The 21,419-nt window shown below is 36.4% G+C and overlaps 1 protein-coding gene across 1 annotated transcript; it reads left to right on the top strand.

Annotated features, from left to right (window-relative positions):
• The first annotated feature begins 5,356 nt into the window (after positions 1 to 5,356).
• On the top strand, positions 5,357 to 10,217 carry LOC145982707 (uncharacterized). Its single transcript, XM_083116074.1, has 2 exons — positions 5,357 to 6,758; positions 10,198 to 10,217. The coding sequence occupies exons 1-2, from the start codon at positions 5,357 to 5,359 to the stop codon at positions 10,215 to 10,217; spliced, it is 1,422 nt and encodes a 473-aa protein (XP_082972200.1).
• The last annotated feature ends 11,202 nt before the right edge of the window (positions 10,218 to 21,419 follow it).

Consider the following 21,419-nt stretch of genomic DNA (forward strand, 5'->3'; position numbering starts at 1 on the left):
CAATCAAGTCGCTCTGCCATAAATCATCTATGCCCTTTGTGACTACTGGGAGTCTCTTAAAATTATGTCGGGCCTGTCTGTGTAATTCATCAACAATAATTTTTCTAGACATAATATGTAAACAAGAATATTGCAACTATAGGGTGTTCAGCAGCTGATACTGCAGGATTTTCTAAATATAATTTGTCTCCAATATGTATTTTAAATTCCAAAGAGCCATCATCTTCAGTATAGGCTGTTTCTAATGTATTGGGGTCTGTAAAATCCTCCAATTCTACACGGGTGATTTTTACTTTGTTATCAGCATTTGTTATTGATAAGGTGGGGTAGTTGTGTGCCTGTGGCTGTAGCCAATATTTGATCTTGATTGGTCTCAATGTGCCCCCAACAAAAAATTGGTAATAAAATTGTGCAGGGGACAGCATATATATTTTGCCACCTGGTGTAAATGGAGAATCATATTCTTTGTTGGGGATGCTGTACAATTCAAGAATTACTGTATGTTTTGGATTCTCGATTATGCCTGTTATTTCCTTTTCTGCTGTGAGCAATCTGCTTGTTACAGATTCAAGATGCTCATTGATGGTCCTAACAACATCATCATGGCCTGGCTTTATTTTTATGTCCACAACAAATTTTTTGTATTGCTGCACAATTTCTTGTAGCTGGGTGGCAAAAACAGACAGAGCATTTGCTTGATTGGATTCCATGGTTCCTAGCTGTTGCTTGATATTAGCTACAATTTGTTGCAAATTTTCAACAATTGCCAATTTTGAATTTTGAGCTGTAAGATCATGGACCTGCCTTCTGATATCCTCAAACAGGCCATGCAGTTCATTAATATGTTGATTGGTTGGAAGAGTGGCCACTGTCTGAGTGAGATGTTTGATCTCTGCTTGAATATTCTTGATATCTTCTGATTTCAATATCCTATTCACTGCCCTCTTAATATTTTTAAGTTCCTGTGATGTAGGCAAATTTGATACTGTATTTTGTAAAAATTCAAGTGCCAATTTTACATTGTTTAATTCAGAAGCATCAGCCACATTTTGCATAGCATTTTGGAGCAGGGCTATATCTGCCTGAGTGGGTGTTGATTGTTGTAAAATTTCAAGTTTTGTTTGGATATCATCTATCAAGTGATGAAAATGAGATAGTTCAGATTCAGTGTTGAGGTTTTCAAGCTTTGTGATTTGTTGCTGGACACTGATGAGGGTATCTACAATACCGGGCAATCTGGATTCTAGTACATTTGACAAATCACTTTGCACTGCTGCTATTGTACCTTCAAGATGGGTTATGGAACTTTGAATTTTTCCAAAATCTTCATATGTTTCAAGTTGCAGCTTAATATTTGCTACACTCCGAGTTATTGCATTCAAAGCATCAGAAGATGGCAAATTGTTCATAAAATTTTCAAGTGTCTCAATTTTTTCTTTAACCTCGGCTATGGCATTGTTCAGAGGGTCCAGATTAGGTATTTGGAGTGACTGAATCTGTTCTTTTAGAGTGGAAATCACTAGATCAAAATCTTCTTGTGATTTTATGCTTTTGACAATTGTTTGGAGCTGTGCCTGGACATTATTTATCTGCTCTTCCAATTGCTGTTTCAATTGCTCAGAGTTGTTAGCCTGGGTCTTAAATTTGGCTTGAAGAGCTGCTACAGCCTCTTCTAAACTTTGAAAATTATCCAATGTGGCCAAATCAGTATATTTCTGAAGCAACAATTTGAGTTCAGAATCAATTTTAAGAAGAGGGTCCATGCATTGTGATTGCAAATTTGTAATTTCTAATTGAAGACTGGCATTGAGTGTAGTTTGTAAAGCTTGTAAATCACTTCTTAATTTCTTGACTCTGACATCAAGCATCAGAATCTCATCACTGTGATCTTCATGTCTTGTATGGTCAAAAATATCATTAGGCATTTTTGTTTTAGTGGTTATTTATTATTGAATATCTGATTCTTAATTCTATAAAGAAGGGTATAAGCTTGTCATAAGATCCAGGGACCTCAATATATAAGCAGTCACCAGCAGAAACAGTATAAACAGTGCCAGAAACCATGTTTGAGTGCTTAATTCTATAAATATTTCTCCCTACTGAAATTTTAACATTGCCCTCAGGGGTTGTAATAAATTGCAATTGCCCACCTACAGGTAATTGGTAATGATTTAAATTATTGTTGAATATGTACAATGTTTTGCCTGTCTCATCATCAACATCTGTAAATATGCTGTTCAGATGAATAATTAACAAGCCACTCAGTTTAGACAACATATCAGAAGAGGGTTGTGGTGTTGGCAGCTCCATAATAGCCCGTTTTTTGAACCCAAATAAGTTCATAGGCATGTTTATTTATTTCAAATCATGCTCTGTGCTTGTGCATTGATTCCCATTTTTCAAATCACAATGCCCCCATGGTAAAGTATGTATTCCACATGATAAAATGCATCTCTTATCATCATGTGGGTCCAGAGCCACTTTTCTTACAATATTGCTAGTCAATAAGTTTCCACACTCTGAATTCTGGATTCTGATGTTTTGATTAAACTCTGGGATTTGAGGCAATTTTCATAATCTTCAAATTTAAGCTCTTTTTCAACAGTTACTTTGCCAATGCCCTTGGCTTTTTTGACAACAGCACTACATGTTTTAAAACTGTACATCTTGGCACTTAACCCAGCAAATTTCACAATAGCATCACCAAGTGTCTCATCTTTTAACTTGCCAGGCACCTTTTTGTTGTGGTGGTGTTGAATCCTTGTATGTTCACTGGTATCAAAATATTCAAGCAATTCAGGCTGGGTCATATCTTTATAAACATCTTCTGTTTGAATATCAAGAACAAAACTATCCGTATCCATGTACATCAATTTTACACCATCCTTATAAAAAGGCTTCAACACATCATAATACAATATTAACATATGTAATTTGGCCAATTCCAATATCCCAGCCCCTACATAAATAGGTTTATCAAACTTAATCTTTGTTTTTTTCATGTTGAAAAGTGCCATATTTTCATCATAAATTCTTCTGTAATTGAAATTAGGCTTTGCAACCAATTTTTTGCTCAGGCTGGGGTCAGTAATTATTTTAACATCGGTATGTTTTCTGACATTTTCAATAGTTTTGCCATACACAGAATTAACCATCAATTTAAACAAAGATTTATCAAATTGGCTCTTTGCAGATGTTCGAAGCTCTGTATTTGTATTAATATATGATTTCAACCATTCTGAGTGCCTGAACCTCAAAACTTTGCCAAGTTTGGTCACTTGAACACCATGTTTCATAAGAAACTGGAGGTTTTTGTAATATGTGACATAACCCTGTTTTGGCTCCAGTGTCATCATGAGCTTCTTCTGTTTAGAGCCAGGTGAGCACTGAACCTCGGGAATTGGGGGCAGATCAGAAAATTTGTTATGTAAATTATATGGAATTGTCAGATCAACCTCTAAGAAGAGGCCATAGTCACTATCATCAAAATCCTTAAGATCTTCAATAATGAAATCTTCGACCCATTCAAGCCCTGCATATGGCAGTTTATCCATCATAGCGTGACCATAGAGGCTATTTGCATCTACATACAGTATATAATTTGATGGCAATTCTGGATTATAATCAGGAATATATTTGTTATTTGCTCTGGCATATCTCTGAGAACATTGCACCATCCCCCCTCTTATACCTTGCTCCATAAACAGATACATATCTTGATCTTGGATAAGATCCAATGGCTTTTTGGTGTTTAAAAACATTGCAGCCCATGCTAGGCCCGGGGCACTGTAAAAATACACTGGGTCCAGTTTATAATTTTGCATAGAAGATTTTCTGAGTGCCTGCAATATATCAGCTAAGAGGGTCACATCAAGTTTCAAATATGCCATGTGATAATCACCAAATGTCTGGCATTTTAAATTGTTCCACATCAATTGGGCATGGTGATAATCTTCATCAGTGATTCCAGATCCTCTGATTTTGCTGTAAAACTCTTCTTGTGGTGGCAGGGAACACTCATCAAATTTAGAAAAATCTGTAACATAATCATAAGGATATACACCCTTCCGCCTAATTAATTTCAAATCCTGATTTGGAAACAAGGCACATGTGATTTTGAATTGATCATCAGATAATTGAGTGGCCAGTGTGGCCAGGCTAGCAGATAAAATTCTGTAAGAATCAAGAAATCTTATGTGAATAGGAACACCATTAACTTTAATTATTTTGCTAATAGATATATATTTCTCATCATTTTCAGCTAAAATATTTAAATTCTGCTTGTCAAACCCCTCATATCTGATCAAATGATGGAAATCATAATTGGATGCTCCATGGCAAAATATGGGGACAAATTTTGGTCTCTTGATCTTAATATTACAGCTATTACACAGGGCCTGTTTATATCGACCATCTGTATGAGAATGGTGATGCACCTTGATATTTGTATCTGAAAATTCACAATCACATACCGGGCATTTTTCTGCATTGTTGAAATCCTCAATCTGTTTCTCTGTTAAAGGCAACATGGGTTTTGATTTTAATAAGATGTTAGATGCTATGTCACGGCACTCATTTTCTATTCTATGTGCAAATATTTTGATGGCATCTGGCCCCAAGTATGAATCTTTTTTAGTAACAACACCATCCTGTACAACCACATAATAAAAGCTGGAAGGTTCATGTAGCTGGTATGGTGTAATTGAAGATTCTTCAGGATCTGGATTGCAGAATGCAAGAGATTTGAGGTTCGATTCAAAATCACAGACAATATATGCTGGGTGTTCCAACAAGGCTTCAAACTTTTTGAATTTGCAATTTTCACTTGGATTGCGCATCACCATATGAACAGGTTTATGATTTTTACAGTATTTCCCCTCCAGGGAACGCCGCCTTAAAGTAGCACTGACCGTGCGGGCGGAGGGGTTTGCGTGCTTTGTTGAGGCTGAGAGCTATGCCAGCGGTAGATTTTCTACCAGCAGGGTCACCCATGCTGGACGGGTCTCAGAAGAGAAGCCAGACTAAGGCGTTCTGCAACGCCCCATCTTACCTAGTATATCCTATCCCAATATTCCTACCCAGTCCCAAACAAACAAATGCGACCATCTGCATCTGTGTCCCACATTGTGGAGTGGCAAGTGCCAAGGCCTAAAGATGGCAGCCCCATCATGGCACTCGGGGTCAGAGGGCCAATAACCCACTACCCTTAAAATAGATTATTAAAGAAACCAAACGAGGAAATAGCCGGACGGACAAACTGTTGACGACCTTTGGACTTAAAAAGAAAACTGTAGTAGGGTTTTGGAATGTTAGAACATTATATGAGGCAGGAAAATTGCAACAAGTAGAAGCAGAAATGGAGAAATATAAGTTGGACATCTTGGGAATGAGCGAAGTGCGTTGGAATGAATTTGGAGAGATGAAAACATCTAGTGGTATGACATTCCTCTATTCAGGTAGACCAAATGAAGATGATGAACATCGTAATGGAGTAGGCATACTCATAAACAAGAAGACTGCTCGAAGTATATTGGACTGGAAGCCTGTATCTGAACGAATAATTATGGTCAGATTACAGGCAAAGGTTAGAAATGTGAGCATCATACAATGCTATGCACCTACAAACCAAGCAGAAATAGAAGAAAAGCAAGAGTTCTACAAAGAATTACAAGACACTATAAATAAGGTTAAGAAGAAAGATGTTATTATTGTAATGGGCGATTTAAATGCTAAAATTGGCTCAGAAAATGTTGGACTGGAGCAAGTGATTGACAAGCATGGTCTAGGTGATAGAAATGAAAATGGGGAAATGTTTGTAGATTGGTGTGCCTCAAATGAAATGACTATTGGAGGTACACTATTTGCACACAAAAATATACATAAGATCTCTTGGGTATCCCCAGATCATAGAACTCAAAATCAGATTGATCATATAGCTATAAGTAGGAAATGGAGAACATCTTTATTAGATGTGAGAAGTAAACGTGGAGCAGACATTAGCAGTGATCATCATCTTATGGTAGCTAGTTTTAGGGTAAAAATTATGGCTGCAAAGGAGAAATTTAATAAACAAAGCACAAAGTTTGACATTGGAAAACTACGGAATAATAGTGTAAAACAGGACTTCAAGTTGCAACTTCAAAACAAATATCAAGAACTAGGGGAGCTGGATGGTGATGAGGTGGAACAACACTGGGGAAAGGTGAAAAATACATTTACAACAGTATCAAAAGAAGTTTTGGGATATAGAAACCCTAAGAAAAAGAACTGGATGTTAGAGGAAACTTGGAGGAAAATAGAAGAAAGGAAACACATTAAGCAGAAGATTAATATGTGTAAAACTAGGAAAAAGAAAGCAGAATTACAAGAAGAATATAGGAAAAAAGATCATGAAGTGAAATATAGTGCGCGAGCTGACCGTAGAAAATGGACCAGTGAGTTAGCAGGGAAGGCAGAAAAAGCAGTAAATGAGGGAAATATGAAGGAAGTGTACCAAATTACAAAGATCTTGTCTCAAAAGAAAACCATACGGAATAGCCCAGTGAGAAATAGAGATGGAGTACTCCTTACGAATAAGGAAAATCAGCTCAATAGATGGAAAGAACATTTTTCAGAAGTATTAAACCAAACCATAGAAGGGACAGAAGATTTGCTTGAAATACCGGAAGAAATGCCAGAATATGAAATAGAAGATGAAATAACTACTAAAGAACCAACAAAAGAAGAAATTAAAAAAGCATTGAGAGAACAAAAGAGTGGTAAAGCACCTGGAATTGATAACATTCCACCAGAAATTCTTAAGGAAGACATGGATATGACAATAGAAATATTACAACCACTTTTTGCAAAAATATGGAAAACAAAATCAATACCAGAAGATTGGAAAAGAGGTTTACTAGTAAAAATACCTAAGAAGGGAGATATTACTAACTGCAATAACTGGAGAGGCATAACACTACTTTCAGTTCCTAGTAAAGTTCTAAGTAGAATTCTTTTAAACCGAATTAAAGGATGTGTTGAGAAAAAGATCCGGAGAGAACAAGCAGGCTTTCGAAGCAACCGTTCCTGTATAGATCAGATAAATACACTGCGTATTATTATAGAACAGAGTATGGAATACTTCTCTAATATGTACCTTATATTTGTGGACTTCCAGAAAGCATTTGACTCTGTAAATAGAATGAAAATGTGGACAATTGTAAAAGAATATGGCATTCCAGCACATATGATTGATCTTATCAAAAACTCCTATGATGGTTCCACATGCCAAGTTGTGCATGAGGGGAAACTTACGGATCCAATACCAGTTATTTCAGGAGTAAGGCAAGGATGTATTTTGTCACCAACAATATTTCTGATGGTAATTGATAAAGTAATGAAGAGGGTAACGGAAGGAAAAAGGAGAGGTATAAATTGGAGTCTCACCCAACAGCTAGAAGACTTGTGTTTTGCAGATGATGTTTGTCTGCTGTCTCACACATACCGTAATATGGAAAAGAAATTAGGAGATTTGGATAAGGAAGGGAAAAGAGTTGGTTTAAAGATAAATAGTACAAAGACGAAATCATTAAGAACAAATGTAAAAAAGATGGAAAATTTCCACTTGAATGAGGAAAATATTGAAGAGGTTAAGGAGTTTACATATCTGGGGAGTTTGGTGACAAATACAGGGGGAACAGAAGATGATGTTAGATCAAGAATTAGGAAAGCAAATGTGGCATTTATTCAGCTATATAAAGTTTGGAAAGCCAGAGAAATTTCAATAAGAACTAAGCTGCGAATTTTTAGAACTAATGTGAAGTCAGTTCTCCTTTATGGATGTGAAACTTGGAAAGTAACAAAGAAAATTACTAAAGACCTACAGACATTCATAAACAGATGCCTAAGGAAACTTCTGGGAATATATTGGCCAGATATTATCTCAAATGAAGATCTATGGAAACGTACGCAAGAGGAACCGGTGGCAATACAGATCAAAAGAAGAAAGTGGAAGTGGATTGGCCACACATTGAGGAAAGATCCATCGGCAATAGAGAGACAAGCATTGAGCTGGAATCCACAAGGACAACGTAGGAGAGGAAGGCCAAGAATGAGTTGGAGAAGGACAATAGAGCAAGAAATATGGGAAGCAGGAAAGACCTGGAACGAGATAAGGAAGATGGCTGGAAACAGAGTCCGTTGGCGATGCTTCGTTGAGGCCCTATGCTCCGTAGCGGAGTAACAGGAAATAAGTCAAGTAAGTCAAGTCAAGTCACTTGGATTGGGCATCACCATATGAACAGGTTTATGATTTTTACAGTATTTTAAATGTTCAATTAACTTATTTTTTGCAATTTCTGCATTCACTTCCCGAACCCCATTTACCATTTTCCTGCCATCAAATACACATTAACATCTTCTGCACAACTTGAATATTGTATTGGATTTGTCTAGTTGTGTTCTCACTAAAGCTTCAAGATTATGTATCAGAGTGTAATGATATGTATCATCCCCTTCAATTAAGAGCAGATCAATCGGGACAGCAGAATCATCATCAATTGTACTGATTCTGAGAGGTTCTATCAAGCAATTGCCACGGCCAGTGGAGCAAATAAATACATTAATAGATAATTGTCTCCCATTCATATCCCTGGCTCTTTTTTCAAATTTATCAATATTCTGAACAGATATTGGATATTCCAAACCCTCCATTGCATCATCAAAATTGTGTTCATATTGTTTATAATAAGTTATTCTCTGGGGATTTCTTGAAACTGGGTACAAAGCAGCTAAAATACACCACAAAAAGCATTTCTGGTAGGTATTTTCTATATTAACCACGGCTGTTTTGTTTTTAATATTGGCAGGTAATGGCAGATATGTAGATCCTTGTAACGGAATGAATTCAGAAATATTAACATATTTTAGGTGGCTTTTATATAGGAGAGTCGTAACTTACTGATGGCAGGATAGTAGCGCTTAAGTGAACTGAGTCCCAGAATGTCTTAAAGCAGAGACACGACATAAAATAATCGTATCTAAGGTAGTCCATCTTATGGAATCGAACCTAGTTCACCCACATAACAGCCTCACCCTCTAACATCTAAACTACAGCCAATAGATTTTTTATTACAGCATCATAATTATGGTTGTGTACACTGTTCCGATCGCTTCTTGAAGTATTTCTCTTCTATACTGGGTGATTATTTTAACCTGAATCATTTGAATATCTTGAAAAGAAATCATCCTACAAAAAAATGATTTTTTTTCAAGATTTTCAAATGATTCAGGTTAAAAAAATCACCCAGTATAACAAGTTATGCTGATGAAATAGTGTAAGACTGAAATATGCTATTTTTAAAAAGGTTATCCTGTGCAGCATGCGGCATAAGAATGGGCATAAAATCGGTTTCTGATTTATAGTTGACTATGTTTAACTAATTTCTTCTCTATTCTACGTACATTTGTAGTACCTCGTTGTATTATTGGTGCATAAGTATTTACATTTAATGAACCAAGTTAAATGTGTTCCTTCATGCTCATTAGTCTAGGTGCCAAAGCGAAAGGCTGCATTTGAGGTATAAATAAAATGTTTTGGCTGTCTTTGAAAGCTTATGTTATGTACATTTCAGATCCGATTGATGCCACTTTTTTCAACCTTGAGCAATTTGAGTAATTCAAAATAGTGTCCAATTTAGCGTACTTTTCAAGATAATGACCTATACATTAGTAGCCAAGAGTTGTAAATGTTTTTGATCTTCATCCTCATTAATTGATCTAAGAAAAATATTCTGTTAATTTTTCGCTAATATTAGTAGAGTAGGGAGAACGGTACGTTCTAAGCCACCCCCGAAATTTTGGTTTACTTTTATTGTGTATACCTATACAGTAATATACTCAAAATCGAACTTTGACTGTTACAAAAGTGACACAATACAAGCGCAAAAAAAAAGGTCAAAGCTCAAATTCCAATTTTCATAGTGCAAAATTGCTAATTTTTGAAAATCCCTCTGTAACTTTTGCTAAAATTTTATTTTTCAATAATTAAAGCTAAGTGCTAAGTTAAAAGTAAGTGCTAAGTTACTTCCGGTCTACTTCCGGTCCACTTCCGGTCTACTTATAAATTATTACAAATTTTAGCAAAATACCCCAGCATCCTGTATTTGTATATCTCTATATCACCATATGTGTACTAATTTTTATTTCTTATACTGTTAGTGCTTCGACCGGCAATATAATAGCAATATGAACCCTACTGCCGCTCTTCGAAATATGATTCTCAGTCCTCCCTTCCACATAATCTTTTTTTCCAGTACTTACTGGAACGTTGAAACGTTTACCGGAACGTTGAAACGTTTATACACAGAGGTTGAAACGTATTGTCGCGAATAGTCGAACGTGTCGCGAGAGGCAAAATAATTCTAAAAAATAACTCCCAAATTCAAAATAGGCCAAACAAAAAAAAAGTGAAAAAAAACATAGAACCTTCGGTATTGCGTTTTTTAACCAACCTGCCCCCCGGAAGTGATGTATAAAATTGTATTTAAATAAAATTGCTCTCGTGTAGTTTAGCACGTAATAAAAAAATGCAAAATACCCCGACAACGTTTCAGATACTAGGACCTCATTACCATGAGCCTAATCCTAGTATGCCACATACACACCTGTTCTTCGTATCGCATATGCTAGTAAGTCAGATGACATCATGGGAGAATCACACTTCCCCCAATGATCCCACCCCAACAAACGTAGCAAATGCTAGAAGAAACAGGATTAGGATATTTTATGCTAAATTTACGGCTGCCTGTATGCAGTTATAGGCAAATCATTAAAAGAGCGCTCTAATATACAATGATTTCTCCTACCATGTACCCTAACATACAATTTAACATAACAAGTAAAATTTCGATTCGTCTATATATACCCAACGAAACTCAGAAACTGTCATACGCGAGAGGTATATTTTGCAACAACTATAATTACCCAACACTAGCAACAAGAACAAAAAAATTATATCAATTAATTGTATAATATTAATTAGTAACTTTAGATAATATTAATTATTAGTTTTCATTTGTAATTAATTTTAAAAAACAATTAATAACATGTTAGGTGATGATAACCAAGTGCAAAAAGCATTGCATTTCTTTTTTACACACAAACAAAGCACCACTGTTTGCGGATTCATCACGTACACCTATATGTGAGAAAAAGTATGAATAGAACCTATGTTCGGAAATCCAAAATGGCGACCGGAAGTGGGGTTATCTTGGAAACGGTACGACTTAGGAAAAATCTGTTTGGTGATTCATCACGTACGCCTATATGTGAGAAAAAATATGAATAGAATCTATGTTCGGAAATCCAAAATGGCGACCGGAAGTGGGGTTATCTTGGAAACGGTAAGACTTAGGAAAAATCTAAAAAAAGATTATGTGGAAGGGAGGACTGAGAATCATATTTCGAAGAGCGGCAGTAGGGTTCATATTGCTATTATATTGCCGGTCGAAGCACTAACAGTATAAGAAATAAAAATTAGTACACATATGGTGATATAGAGATATACAAATACAGGATGCTGGGGTATTTTGCTAAAATTTGTAATAATTTATAAGTAGACCGGAAGTGGACCGGAAGTAGACCGGAAGTGGACGGGAAGTAGACCGGAAGTAACTTAGCACTTACTTTTAACTTAGCACTTAGCTTTAATTATTGAAAAATAAAATTTTAGCAAAAGTTACAGAGGGATTTTCAAAAATTAGCAATTTTGCACTATGAAAATTGGAATTTGAGCTTTGACTTTTTTTTTTGCGCTTGTATTGTGTCACTTTTGTAACAGTCAAAGTTCGATTTTGAGTATATTACTGTATAGGTATACACAATAAAAGTAAACCAAAATTTCGGGGGTGGCTTAGAACGTACCGTTCTCCCTACTCAGTAGTATTACCCTTAATAAAATGACAGGAAATTATTTGGAAAAAAGGTGGTATAACAATTCATTATCTTTGAAACAGTGTACGTTTTAATGCATTTGAATTACGCTAACAAAATGAGTTACAGAATAAAGGATGGTGCTAAGAAGGTGTGTCTTTATTACAGACCGGAGGATTAGCCCCGAATTACTGTCATTTTGAAAATAACAAGAGACAGTAGAATTAATTGTCATATTACCAAATATATTTTCAGACTGCTAGCCAATCGATATGTGGGCCCTGACGACCGCCATGATATATATATATTTTTTATACAGACTGTACCATAAGTGATGGCTATAAATGACAACAGAGATACATCGCGTCAAACGCAGACGATAGATGCTCAGTGTCGGAGCTAGACACCGCCGAAAATCTGGGAAAGTACAGTTCATACTTCTGTACGACGAATACTATGGCAGTTAGAAAGCCATTTCCTAAGATATCATAAAGGAATAAAATACCTGAAAGGGGTATCTGAGGAAGCAGGTGGACTTCAATTATATGATAACCAGATACCATTCACAATTACTGAAATACGATAGACGAAACAGGAAATGTTTTTGCTTGGTCGCGTTGCCGGAGGTACAATGGGCATAGCAACACTGACAGTAAATGAAAGCAAAATGCTCGTAGGAGGACGAATGTCATGATACAATTTACATCACAGGTATAACACTGTACAAGAAGTTACAGCAAGTGCTCAAAATGACTTCCGTTCAATTCAACACAGCAGCGCAACCGTCGGTGTAATGAATTCCACAGTCTTTCCAATATCCCTGGTGTCTTTCGTATATGTGCACATACATCAATCACACGTTCCTCTAACTCGGTACAGGAGAACTCTACACCATGCTCTTCATGTGACCCCAATTACAAAATTCCAATGGATTAAAATCAGGTGACAGTGGTGGCCACAGTACAGACACCGCAAAGATCTATCCAGTGCCGACCACAGCGTCGCGTAAGGTGCCGCCGAACAGGTAAAATAAAATGTGCTGGTACCCCATCATGCATGAATCACATACACAACCTCTGGTGAAGGGGGACATCTTCCAGGATACGTGGAAGATGATGATGTAGAAACTGAAGGTACCCACGACCATTGAGTTTGGTTGGCAGGATGTGAGGTCTCAATATGAAATCTCCTACTACACCCATCCACACATTCAAGGTGAAGTGTTGCTGATGTCGTGACTCAAACATTGCATGGGGATTTTCTTCACACGACACGTGAGTATTATGGAAGTTCACAATTTCGTCAACAGTGAATCCAGATTTCTTTGTTCACAAAATGTCATCTAAAAAGCGTGGGTGTAATGCAAGTTTTTTGAGCATTCACTAACAAAACCTAACCCTGACCTCGTAATTCATTGCTTTGAGACCTTTTACGCGTTGGAGATGGTACGGGTAGAGCCTCTGGCGGTGTAAAATTCGCCAGAAACTGCTGTGAGAAACACCTCGCTCCTTTGCCGTGTTCTTCTTAATTCACGTCCCTGGTGCTTCTTCAACGCGTGGTAAGATGCTTTCCTCTTCTTTCATTGTGTTACGTGTTGGCTTGCTGCACCTTTCTCCATATGCAAAACTCCCGTGTTCTTTGGAGGCATTGGTGTAATCTTATGAACACGAGACGATCAGGATGTCGACGGCGAGGAAAAGCTTCCTTGTACAGGCGTGCCGCCTGCACAGCTTTGCCGCCTGCTTTCCAGTAGAAGAGATGCATGTCGGCTTCCTTTACGCTGCAGGGCGGGTTTGCCGAATCCGTGATTCTCCGAGGCTTTTCGCGCGATTTTAAAATTTTTACATTTATTTCTGGAAAACATTATAACTCGTAGACTATTAGACCACTCTGTTTCGGATAAGTTTTTTTTAAGCTAAGACACCAGGGGAAGCAACTGTGTACAATTCAGAACGCCAAAGTTAAAAAGACGGGGTGGGGTGTGTCATGCCCTCGAACTTTCCATGAGAAAAGAATAAAAATCTGGACTTCATCCCATCTTTCCCAACTCCTATGGGAAAAGGACCCAAACTTTAACCTTCTATTCATAGTATGGACCATTCGTAATGAAATGAAAGCGAGGACCAAGAAACTAGACTTCCACTGAAACGAAAATGAAACTGACCAGGGAAAACTGAACTGTTCACTACTGACCTCGTTTCTGAAGTGACCGTCTCTGCGACTTGCCCCCATAGCTTAAACAAATGAAGGGAGGAAAGATGGGGGGCGATGGAAGGCAAGTTCAACGGACGATGCTGAGAATTTTCAGCTAAGGCCTTTGATCGTGTCGAAACATGTGCGTCCTTCACTTACACTTTCAAGATGGGTTCCAGCATGGTAAACTTTTGTAGCTGAGTTCTATTTTCCGACTAGGGAACCCCCACCTCTCCTAAATCCCTCCTGGCAACTTTGCAAACAAAATCGCTCTAAATGCTTTTAGGTGGAACGAAAACAGCACGTTTTAAAAGCTTTACGCTGACAATGCACAGCTCGGACAAATAACCTAGGCGTGTTGAAAGGGGTGAAAGGTGTTCTAACCTTGACGAAGACTTTTCCCAGAAATCCTGTTAGTGTTTCCACCACATTATAAAAGTGCAAATAGCATGGGAATTTTACCTAATTCTTCTCGTTACCTTACGTTGACAACGGCAGACAAAACCCTCAATTTGCTCACCGTAAGGTGACACGGGCGAGCAAATTGTATTCCTCGTTATTGTACACACGTTCCATTTGACGGTAAGGATAGGAACTACGCAAATTACGTATTACGTAATACTAGTAGAACACGTCGTACCTTTTACGTGATACAAAGGCACCTACAGTATGAAGTACAGTGATTTCCAATAACGTCATGTACGTTTCGATTAGGAATGGTATCGAAAGGAATTATCTGTCGTTGGTCGTTGGTCTCGGTCTCGTCCCGAGTTCAAAAGGGTTATCTCGTTGTCGGTCGTCTCGTGTACTAGGTGGTCGTCTCGGTCTCGGTCTCGTCTCGAACACGCCTTGAACACGTCTCGTAGGTGGTGGTCTCGTCTCGTCTGCAGAGATGGTATCTCGGTCTCGGTACCATCTCTAGTTTCCATTAACAATACGTACTTAGTATGAGTAGGTATGTGGATTAGCCACAACAGTAGAGGTAGTAGCGCGGTTCAACGCCACACTTGGTACGAGGCCTATTATTTTTATTAATTTCAGCACAATGGAAAACCTATTTTCATGATGTTCTTGTTGATTTTATACTATTGCAAATCTGTGTTTTTTCACAACACACTTGGTACGAGTGGTACGAGTCCTATTGTTTTTATTAATTTAGCCACAATGGAAAACCTATTTTGATGATTTTTTTGTCGATTTTATACTATTGCAAATCTTTTTTTTCATCTCACACTTCGTACGAGTGTCATAATTTCTTACGAGTTAAAGTACGTAACACGCCCACCCACGCCCACCCACGCACACCCACGCACACCCACGCACACACACGCATACCTACCAAACCCACACATATTTACTTCTGGCCTACTTCTATTGCATCATGTTGCGCAACAAGTTATTACGCTACATTGCGATGGCTCGTAAGGGTAAACTATTGCATCATGTTGCGCAATAAGTAATTACGCAATATTATGATGACCCCGTATCTGACGTGTTCTTTACTGATTGGTTGGATTATGACGTAATGGGTGTTTTCTCATTGGATCACTGTTTCTGATATTTTCAACGCGGTCCGCTCTTAGGTTACTAAAAGGGTTTTCGCATTACAGATCAGTCAGTATCGTGAGAGTGTTTGAAGAGTGCGGACGTGTTGTTGCAGAGATGCTCATAATTTTTTTCATGTGCTAAGCAGAGGGTGATATTTTTTTACTATATGTGCTTATTATTTTTTTATACTTAGAGCAAATATGTATTTTATATATAATAAAAAATAGCTAATATAAAATAAAACGTCATGAATATTTTTGGGTTTAAAAAGCAACAACATAATCAGCCTTTAGAGAGAATTCCAGTAAACATGGATGTATTTAGAGAAATTTATCATCAATTGAAAGGGTTACTTCTTGTTCACTTCAATAGTATTTGGTCTCATGTTGACGAGGATACTGGAAAGCACTTATTTGTATTTAATAATAACTTATCATCATATAAGTTACCTGTTAGTTGGAAAATTTAAATAAACGTTTCACCACCCGATGCAGCAGTTTTGCACATAAGTCGAAATTTGTATAGAATTAAACATAGTACATTGCTTTCTGATACTTCTTATGATGTGGAAGCTGGTGAATTTTTGTATGCTGAGATAATCTGTTTGTCGAAATAAGAATCATCTATCCTCTTATTAATATATAAAATACCTAAAAACAAAAAATGGATATATTTGGTAATAGAAGGCGACAGGAGATACCAGATAATTCCAGCGAGATTGCTGGTTTAGTAGTACGTCTAAAGAAACTGAAATCAGATTTACTTATATTAGAGAATTCACTAAATCTAAATATTCAAGCAGAGATTACAAATCTTCAAACTCAACTGATTGATCCTATAGTAAAAATTGATTGAGAAGTCAAATCTATGCTTCAGAAATATACTAATTTAGCTTCACTAGATAATCTTCAGAACTTGGAAGAGAATATTGCCAACTTGAAAAAATAACTTGATACATTTAGACAAATCCAGAGAACGAATACCGAACAGCTGAAACAGCAATTAAATGACCAGGCAAATAGTATTCGTACCGAACTGCAAACCATCATCCAGAATATTAAAACTCAAGAAGAATATGAGCAAGTAAATGCTAGTATTGCTAAACTGCAAGAACAGTTTCATTCTTTCGAATTTCCTACATTGCAAAGTATAAAATCTGAATTACAGACAGATGAACTGCATACAGCTATAACAGAAGTTCAATCGAAATTCAAAATTACAGACATTGGAAGATTTTACAATAATTTACCTTCATCTTCTGAATTAAATGCTATTGCTCGGAGCGTTGCCGGCATCAAATTGCAGTTGGAGTCTTAAGAAGATTTTGGGAAGATACAATGTACAGTAGCTCACATAGAAGATACTATGGCAACTATGAGAAATGAGCTAACAAGTGTACAGGAAGCTCTGGAATTGAAACTGCCTGGCTGTACGTTGAATTTTAAAATCTGAGGATATCAAAAACATTCAAGCCGAAATTGCGCAAATCAGAGAAACTGTTGCTAGTCTCTCCAACAATCAAATAATTAACGAACTACATGAATTATTTACAGAAATCAGAAGTCAAGTACACGATCTTTCTGCACAGAGTTCTAAATTGATACATGTAGAAAATTTAGAAGAGATTATTTCTAATATTACGTTACAAAATACTACTCTTGAAGCAAGCCAAGAATCTGCTTTATCAGGTTTTGCTACTCAACTTCACGATCTCAAAGAGGAATATAAACAACTGTATGTTGATGTAAAAACCAAAGCTAGCTACGATGAGTTGGTTCGTACTATCAACGAACACTTGGAATCGGTATTAAGCAGACTAGATGACGTAGATACTCTTCAATTTTATTCTATGGAAATTGTTAAGGTTACAAAGTGTTCCAAATGCTCTAGGGCAGTGGACGTACGCCAATGCTGACAATGTTTACAAATTATATCCGTACACTCAGGTACAAGAATTTTTTGGTCATAGTAGTTTACGATTTCTAAAGTTTAGTTTTCTAAAACATGGAAAATATATTGAAGTTCCTCAGTCTACTATAGTGTGAAAAGATGGTATACACAAGGCAGTTCAAATACCTATTGCATACTGGTATGAGTCTACAAACAAATATAAAGTACATGACGACGAACAATTATCAGTTTTTGATATTGAAATTCGTGAGAAGTTAGTATTTGACATAAAGCGGTTATAACCTGAGGACAATCCATTTTATGTGATATTCTCACTTCGAACTCGATGTCAAGACAAGATATAGTTCATGAATTACTCAAACCAGCCCGTCGCAATTACAAGCGTTTAAGTGTAGTAACAAAAGGTATAAATGAATTCTTCCAGGCTGATCTGATTGAGATGGCCCCTCCAAGGGAGACTTTAAAAGATTTGGATTAGATAAATCATGGTTAGAAATATATGCTTAGAGTCATTGATACTTTTAGCAAATATGCATGGGCTGTTCCTCTAAAATCCAAACTGGTACTTGTGTTACCGAGGCTTTTAAGTCGATATTTAGTGAGGGAAGGATACCAAAATATTTACAAACAGATAGAGGGAAAGAATTTTACAATTCTACATTTGCTAAGTTAATGCAAAAACATAATATCAAACATTTTTCTACATACAGTGATCTGAAACCTAGTTAAGTGGAATGATTCAACCGAACATTAAAAAATAGCATGTGGAGACAATTTACTCTACAAGGCAATTATAAATTGGTGCAAATTGTACCCGAGCTAGTTCATGATTACAATAATAAAGTACACAGTACTATTCACATGAAACCTGCTGAGGTAACCAAATCTGATGAGCAACGATTTATTTCTACTGTTTATTGTAAAAAAATATACATACACTATCAAGAAGCCAAAGTTTAAAATAGGGGATCAGGTAATGGTCAGTAAATATAAACAGTTATTCGACAAGGGTTTCACTAAAAATTGGAGTACGGAGTTATTCTCAGTGGTTCAAGTTTTACCAGGGAATACAAATACATATATCATAAAAGATAATCATAACAAAATATTGAAAGGGAGATTCTATGAAGGGGAACTTAGTAAAACAAAATATCGAGATACATATCTAATCGAGAAAATATTGAAGAAGAAAAATAATAAATTGTATGTGAATTGGTGAGATCTGCCAGACAAATGTTGGATAGTAGCAAACCAGGTGATTCTTTGAAACGAACATGAAATGTGGTACAGCGTTTACCAGATGTAGTGGAAACTAATAAAAATGGAGAGTTGTTACCGGATAACATAAGATGTCTCATTGCAGGCCCATCAATTTGTGGAAAAACCACTTTGCTGGTTGATAATTTCTTGCTTGCCCCCAATTGGCTAGATTGGAAAAATAGACACTTGTATGTTTTCTCAAAGAGTTTAGAACATCCGAAATACCAACAACTGATGAAGCTGTACGAGGGACTGGGTATAGCTACATTTGCATCAACAATAAAGCCTGTCGACCAATGTTTGAAAAATTCTGTTGTAGTGTATAATGATATTATTCTGGAAAATCAGAATGAAATTAGAATTTTTTACACAGGGTCGTCACAAAGAAATAGACAGCTTTTATTTAGCTCAAATTTATTCCAAAAATCCCAAACAATTACTACGAGATAATACAAACTTAATCTGTTTGTTTCGTCAAGATCATACTAATTTGAAACATGTTTACGATGATTATGTTGGAGGAGACTTAAATTACAACCAATTTTCAAAATTCTGTTCATCTTGTTGGAACAGCGACGATTTTGAATTTGTTACTATCGACATGACTCGTAAACCTAACAATGGTAAATTTATAAATAAAATCAACGACTTTTCAAACGTTGAAACGATATAGAATAACTATTAATAAAAAAACAAAAATATGAGAAAACATAAAATAGAAGATAATTCGAAATTACGAGAGTACTATTCCAAACGTTTCAAAGGTTGGAATTCAGAGAATCCAGGTATTTACGAACAACACAAGCGTCAAGACCAACCTATTATCGATGCAATCAGTGGTCTTGGTAAAGAGATTAAGAGTGTGACAGAACAAAATAAAAACCTCATCAATTAATTGGTACATCTTACTGCTAAAAATTATGCAGATTTTCCTCCTACGCCATTATCTAGTATCCACACTCCTCTGGTACTTAAGGAACCACCTGCTAAAGTAGCTATAGAAGCATCAGAGAAAATCGAGTTGGGTATCCTGGCAAGGGATTATTTGAGTACAGGAATATTAGAAAAAGATGAAGTATTTGGATTGTATCCAACTATGGAGGGTAATGAAGGAGTAGTATGGAAAAATGGCAAGTATAAAGTAACATTTGAAGGGGATAACATAAAAATTAATTTGGGTGGGAGAAGCAGCTGGTCCAGATATCCTGGTACCGTAAGGCTATGGGAGCTCACTACCAAAAAACAACCAAAAAATTTTACAGAAGGTGATTATGAAAGTTACTCTGAAATATTGACACTCTCTGATGCTTTGTACCAAAATAACGATGCTAGTCAAAAGCGTGTAAAATCGAGCAGCGGGGATAAATAAAATAATCTGATTAAACCTATCTGGAATCAACAAAAAATTGGTAGTGATATAAAACAATACAATACTCTACTCGTTGTAAATTTTTCGCGATTTGCATCTAGGATCAGATACTAATTTTCTACATTTATTGTTATCTGAAACCAATTTTATGTCTACATGCTTTCTGACGTTCTCCATCGTTTTTCCATGAACGGCATTATTCATTAATTTATAAAAATCTTTATTTAATTCTGAAAGGGAAGCTGTTCTGTGTCTCGTGTTGGTCTCATTATAAGATTTTAACCATGGAGAGTGTTTGAACTTGAGAATTCTTCTCACATTTACTACCTGAACACCCTTTCCAATCAAAAACTGGAGATTCTTGTAGTGGACGACATATCTCTCTTTTCTCCCCAGATTTAACATAAGCATGCTTTGATTAGAATCAGGTGGACATTTAATTTCGGGAGACGAAGGTAAATCGGAAAAAATATCATGCAAATTATTTGGAAATTCAATGTCAACCTCAATGAACAGACCAAATTCACGATCGTCGAAATGATTAATATCAATTGAAATAGGATCTATCCACTCGAATCCTCCGTATGGAAGTTTTTGAATCATTGCAAATCCATATAGATTATTTACGTCAGCGTAAAATATGTAATTAGATGGTCGATATTCATCGTATTGATTCTCAGACATGTGAATATTGTTTGATTTTGCATGTCTCTGCTAGCATTGCGCCATACCCCCACGTATCCCCCTTTTTATAAAAGTAGCATGTCAACGTCCGATATCAATTAAAACTTGATCCTAGTCTGGAGCAACATAGCAGACCACGCCAAACCAGGAAGACTGTAGAAGTATGCTGGATCTAATTTATAAATATTTATTGCTGTTTTTCTGAATACCTGAAATACATCAGCAAGTATTGTTACGTCTAATTTGAGATATGCATCGTGATAATCGCCGAGAGTATTGCATCTCAATTCCTTCCATATTAATTTCGCATGTTCGTGTTCTTCATTCGTAATTCCAGTTTTTTTCAGTTGACTGAAGAATTCTTTTTGAGGTGGGAGAGTGTTATCGTCAAATTTAGATTCATCGGTTACATATTCGTAAGGATAAATGCCGTTACGTTTAATCAGTTCTAGCTGTATGTTGGGAAAACTAGCTTTTGTAATTTTAAATTGTTCGTCAGTAAATTTACTCGCTAAATCATCTAGACTTGCCGATGGAAATCTAA

This window comes from Lepisma saccharinum, unplaced genomic scaffold (genome assembly GCF_977018435.1).
Source record: "Lepisma saccharinum unplaced genomic scaffold, izLepSacc3.1 HAP1_SCAFFOLD_348, whole genome shotgun sequence".
NCBI classification, from domain to species: Eukaryota; Metazoa; Arthropoda; class Insecta; order Zygentoma; family Lepismatidae; genus Lepisma; species Lepisma saccharinum.